The following is a 6,354-nucleotide window of genomic DNA, read 5'->3' as shown; positions in this document are numbered from 1 at the left end:
CCCAATCTATTCTATGATTCTATGATCCCTTTGGTCAATTGGAGTCAGCTATCCCAGCTCTTTGGCCTACATGCTGTTTAAATGATGTTAACTCATAGAACGATATACAGACATCATAGGTTTCTCTTTGAACCAATCCTGTATTTCTGTCTTGCAGAGGATTCGAGGAAGATGCCAAACTGACCATTTAATTTCCTAAATAAAAGTATTATGTCTTAAAAATGGTATCGGGTCTTAACCTTGATGTAAAGCCACTTTTGTTTTTTACTTCTGTTGAAGGATCTTTGGTTTTCTGCCTACAGGTGAAAGAGAAGCTAAAGAACATGGGACCTTTTCAGCCTATGAACATATTTTTGCGACAAGAGATTGAACGAATGCAGAGAGTTATTTCTTTAGTGAGAAGCACTCTGACTGATCTAAAACTCGCTATTGATGGGACTATTGTTATGAGTGAAAATCTGAGGGATGCTTTAGACTGCATGTATGATGGAAGGATTCCTGCTAGCTGGAAAAAAGTAGGTGTATATCAGGTTTTTTTGTAAGGAAAAAAAAATAAATTTCTGTAGAGCTAGATTAAACTGCTAAACATACAGTCAGTACTTTTTTTCAAGCAGAAATGTTAACCAGAACTGTGCAACTGCTGAAGTAGATTTTGGGCTAAAACAAACAGTCAAAACAAGCGCTCTTTCATTTATAAATATAGAAATGAATGTAGGAGATGCAGATATTTCCCATTTTAACAGCCTGTTGCGTATTGGCAGGATAAAAAAAATAGAGAGAAGAGAATAATTTAAAATGTGATGATGGATTTTGAAAAGTAGCACCCACACTAGTGGACTACACTGTTTCTGTTCTTTGAGATTAAGACTTGTAGTTGTAGAATCACAGAATATTAGAGGCTGGAGGGGACCTCTGAAGATTGTCTAGTTTAAGCCCATTTCTGAAAGCACAGTCAATTAAAGTGTTTTTCCCAGGACTCTCCATAGTCAATAGTCCACAACCCCTCTGGACAACCCGTTCCACTGTGTGATTACACTCACAGTAAAAAAACAACCACCACCCAACCTAACAAACCCCCCTTAAGTTTAAATAGTGTATTTAAACCCATATTTTTATCTTGTGCCCATTGCCTCTCCTCCTGTCACTGACAAGGATCTGGCACCATCTTCTTCCGTTCTCCACACGAGGTATAAACACGGATAATATCTCTTCTGAGCCTTCTCTTCTCCAGGCTAAACAATCCCAGCTCTCTCTGCCTCTCCTCATATAAATTGTTTTCAGGGACAACTAAAACAGTTAATGGCAACTGATGGAAAGAAAAATGGGGAGGTTTTTTTTGTATGAGTGTTTGATTTGTGTTTGATTGTTTTGTTTTTATTGATGAGTGTTTTCATGGTACAAAACTTAGACCAAAGTAGATGCTTCACAGCAAAAGTATGATGACACTATTCAAAAAGAAAAAGAATCGTAAATCTTTACGTACTCCAAGCTCAGTTTTCCTTAGCTTTTTTTTTTTAGAAAAAACAGAATAGTTTTGGCAGAAATACTGTTATCTCAATGCATTGACCTTGGCTTTAGAAAGACATGTATACAATCCTTCTTCCTAGTTTACACAGCTATCTAATTTTGCAAAAATGTCATAAAATGGACAATTAGCACGGGGAGCATTAAGCATGTCTAAATAGAATGGTAGGCATGGATTTGAACAGAGCAAGAATTTACTTCAGTTTTCAGTGGGATGCAGCATTTATCAGTTTAAAAGTTAAGATATAAAAAATGAGCTTTAAATATACTTTGCTAATATTGTGTTGTTTACTACCTTGTGAGGAGTTAGCTGTTCTTGGCATAAATACGATGGTTTAAAACTGTTGAGTAAAACTAAAAACTTAACATACTGTTTATTATTTTTAGGCATCTTGGGCTTCCAGTACACTTGGTTTCTGGTTTACTGAGCTTCTAGAAAGAAACCACCAATTTTACAATTGGATTTTTGAAAGCCGACCAAACTGCTTCTGGATGACAGGGTTTTTTAATCCTCAAGGATTTTTAACTGCAATGAGGCAGGTAAATTGTGTTTAAAATCTCGCTCTGCTTATTCTTTAGTAAACTTTTAAAAAATATGTATATTATGTGATGAAGGCTGAGTTATACATATGACTCTACCATGTCAGCAGGGAAGATACATGACTATATAACTATCTAGTATTTCCTGAGTGAAGTTGTCTTCCTCTGCACATTTTTTTTCATTACATCAACCACTAATGTATTAAAATATATTTCCTACTTTAACCAAGCCCCATGTATATAGGGGCTACCTTACAACAGGCCCTTGGCCTGAGGGCACTCAGGTGGGAATCCCATGGGACCTCAGAAAAAAGCTAACTTTTGGAGGAGAGAATGAAGATATGCAGAAAAGGAAATTCTTCCCTCTTGCTCTGAGGTCTGAGTAGTATAGTCTTCAGCCATCAAACTGAAGTTCTAATTGGTGACTTACTTTTTCTAAAATTGCAGGCATATAGCCTTGGAATGGTATAACAAGATATTTCTTTTGTGTAAACAGTCCTAAACTGGGATTTGCTTTTGGACCCAAGCTTCTGGAAAGGGTTTAGTAGCAGGCTCTGAAACAGTTGGAATCTACAGGGCTTTTCTGGTTCCTTAAAAAGAGAACATGGTTAAATAACAACCTAATGTCCAAAGTAAAAACCAAAGGGACTTTATGAGCTTTGCTGTATGGTAAAACAAATAGAAATTAGAAAGATGAGCCAGAATTATCACTGAACTATAACCTTCTGCTCTTTTAAAGTAGTTAATTAACTGCAGTATAGGAAAAACATTAATTCCAATTACTTCAATCAAAGATCTTGGAAAACATTTACAAGACTGGGATAAAACTTAGGTGTGGCATAATTTAATGGCATGGGATAGTAAAGGATTGTGCAAGATAAAGGGGTGTTGTCCAGTGCACTAACTAACTGACTAAATTTGAAATATATGTTGAATCTTAAGCATGCCTTTCTTCAAGTGTTCCCTGGGTTTTTTGCAGCCTCTTTATGTAGCTTTAGAGCTGAGTGAGCTCTCACTCATTATTGAGAATACAGTTAATGGAGTATTAGTTACAGGAAAAGGAAGGTAAACCCAGAAAATATGCAGCAAATTATGCCTTTCACTTTTGTCATTGGAACTGTTTTACTTAGTTTACATGCAGTTAATGTTTTCTTATCTCATGGAAGCTGTGAAATTTTCATATTTGCAAGAGCCGGGTACTATTGGCATTTAGTGGTTGTGTTACTTGATGTGGTCTTAAGATACTGTATATAACAGAAAGATTGAAAATCGAATATAGTGAATAAAATACTGAAAGCTTTCTTATAGTACCATGCCATCATGAGTGTAGAGAGGTTAAACTGCTCTGAACATGGATATTATAAAATGGTGTTTGGTTTTTTTTTTTTATGTTGAAGAGGATAATTTGTGACCATAAAAATACGTTTCTAATAAATAGCTGGAAACGTGGTTCTGTGCACGTGTAACCTCCATACTTTCATCTATTTTGAGCAGGAAATAACAAGGGCTAACAAAGGATGGGCTCTTGACAGTGTAGTGCTGTGCAATGAGGTCACTAAATGGATGAAGGATGATATCAAAAGCCCTCCTTTGGAAGGTGTCTATGTGTATGGGCTGTATTTGGAAGGAGCAGGTTGGGACAGAAGAAACATGAGGCTGACGGAATCTAAGCCCAAGGTGGTCTTTGAGATGATGCCAGTTATAAGGATATATGCAGAGAATAACAGTAAGTAACTGTATGGTAAAGGATGTTATTTTGATAGAATTCGGTGTAATGTTTTATTCAACTGCATGGAAATCTTTTGGGCTTTAGGGATTTCATGAGGCTGTTGCTATTCATTGTACACATAGTGAATTTTGGGAGACTTCCCAGTCTTTCATATAAAATGAGCTTTAGCTTTCCTTAATAATTGATAGTAGGCATTTTTTCCCCTAATATTTAGATAGGTCTCTACTTTCTGGTCTTAATGGTATTAATGATGAGCTGTTCTCTGCCTCCTCTGACAAATATGCTTGCATTCAGGCTTCCATCGACAATGTGTCCTATATGGAGAAGATTAACGTTTATATACATAGACTCTGTAACCTCTGTAGGCCCTGTAACCTAAACCCAAATAACCTCTTTCTCACATCCCAAAAACCAATGTAATATGTATATATGTATAAAACTTATATAAGTATGTATACACAAGATATATCTATAAAAAACCCCATTTATATCTTATACAAGGTATTTATAGATAACGTATTATCTAGAACAAGTCCAGAGGAGAGGGCCACCGGGATGATCCGAGGGCTGGAGCACCTCTCCTATGAGGACAGGCTGAAAGAGTTGGGGCTGTTCAGCCTGGAAAAGAGAAGGCTCCAGGGAGATCTTACAGCGGCATGCCAGTACCTGAAGGGGCCTACAAGAAAGCTGGGGAAGGACTTTTCGTAAGGGCAGTTAATGACAGAACAAGGGGAAATGGGTTTAAACTGAAAGAGGGCAGGTTTAGATTAGATATTAGGAAGAAGTTCTTCACTGTGAGAGCGGTGAGATACTGGAACAGGTTGCCCAAGGAAGTTGTAGATGCCCCCTCCCTGGAAGTGTTTAAGGCCAGGCTTGATGTGGCTTGGAGCATCCTGGTCTAGTGGAAGTGGTTTGGAACTAGATGATCTTTAAGGTCCCTCCCAACCCAAACCATTCTATGATTCTATGTAAAGTATATATTTATAAAAATGCTCCCCCTCCCCCCTTTTTTTTTTTTTTTCTGGACAAGGCTTTTTTTGAGTGAACAGAAGCAAGCAAGAGGTAGAGTGAGGTGGTGGAAGATGTTTTGTCTTTGAGGCAGAAAAGAACTGTAACAATGGAAAGGAAACTTACGAGTCTGAAGGACAGTGCTGTTTACTGCAAATGTATCATTTAGGGGTATTTTTAATATAAAATAGGAAATACTGTCAAATAGGGATGTCAAATAGGATAGGGCTATCCACTGTGGAATGTAAAATTGGAAACTTCTGTTGACAAGCATTTCACCTCCAAAGCAAAGCCTACTTGCATGCTATTTTGCCAAGGTAGATCTTTTGTAAGAGGCATGATCACTGTGAAAGCAGCCAACATGCTAAATAATGAACACTGAAGTATTAAGCGTAACTAGACTACTGTTCTAATTCTGCAGTGAACAAGTTGATGATTTATACTCTGAAATACTAAATGCATTTCAAAATAGGTTGTTCAAAGTAAAGTATTTTTTATTTTGTCACATTAATAATACATTGACAAGAAGAAATGTTCAGTGGGCAGATCGATCTAATAGTAATTCTAATCACACTAGAGTGTCTATTTACATTTCTTGCTACATCCAGTTCCTAGGTGCTGATGTTAAATCTTAAACCTACAGGGATTTCAAGCCATAGGTGGCCATAAGCTGGCAATAACACAGTAGTGAACAGTGTGAGACTCAAGTAAGCATTTTTTTTGGTGGTGATGGAGAGCTGTGTGCCATTGAACTTTGATTTTACATTTGCCTTATGTCCAGTCCCTTAGGACCCTGTTTTTTCACTCTAGTTTCATTGTCTCTTCTGTCTTTTCAGATTCAAAGGATCCACGTCTGTATTCATGTCCAGTCTACAAAAAGACCATTCGAACACATATGAATTACATTACTGCTTTGGATCTTAAAACCCTTCAGCCACCAGAGCACTGGGTATTGCGTGGGGTAGCACTTCTGTGTGATGTCAAGTAATGCTAAAAAAAAAAGTTTATAAGTTTTTTTTTTTTTCTGTTTTTAAATTTAAACATCAATATGTAGTTAGCTTTACAATGGATCACTTCTAAAAATATATTTTCTAAGGCATTGACTCCCTTATGGTATTTTTATAAAATTGTTCTCAATAAACCTCTGCAATAGGCTTATAAATGCTAAATCTTAGAGTGATATTAAGTTTGGTAAATAATACTACCTTTGATGTCTTGACAAATCATGACAAATATTTAGTGTTCCTGTCTCACTATTGTGTGCTTACTTTTACTTTGAATAAAGATTAATTGACTTGAATGATATTACTTTTCAGTGGTAAATGTGCTTGTATCGGGGCTTGCCTTCAAATCACTGTATGCAAAGCCTTTTTTTTTGTGTGTGTGTGTCTATCTATGGAAAGCTAAGCCCAGTTGCTCATTCACATTAGTTAGTATCCCTCAAGATGGTGTTCAAAGATTTATCTCCTAGCTGATAGTTTCTAGTTTGCTTGCTGTCTAAATAAGAAAGGTGAGACTGGAAAAATGTCTCACCTGTTTCACTGCTTGAAGAA

At 36.7% G+C, this 6,354-nt stretch overlaps 1 protein-coding gene across 1 annotated transcript; it reads left to right on the top strand.

Moving 5' to 3' along the window:
- Positions 1–302: 302 nt before the first annotated feature.
- On the top strand, positions 303–5,750 carry LOC104526734 (dynein heavy chain 5, axonemal-like; the record flags this gene model as incomplete). The annotated part of the gene is made up of 4 exons (XM_010170275.2): positions 303–515; positions 1,912–2,064; positions 3,559–3,790; positions 5,638–5,750. Coding segments are annotated over 4 exons (711 nt in total), but the record flags the coding sequence as incomplete, so codon positions are not given.
- Between the last annotated feature and the right edge of the window lie 604 nt (positions 5,751–6,354).

Source organism: Antrostomus carolinensis, unplaced genomic scaffold (genome assembly GCF_000700745.2).
Source record: "Antrostomus carolinensis isolate BGI_N321 unplaced genomic scaffold, ASM70074v2 scaffold10606, whole genome shotgun sequence".
NCBI lineage: Eukaryota > Metazoa > Chordata > Aves > Caprimulgiformes > Caprimulgidae > Antrostomus > Antrostomus carolinensis.
This window is presented reverse-complemented; position numbering and strand designations above follow the sequence as displayed.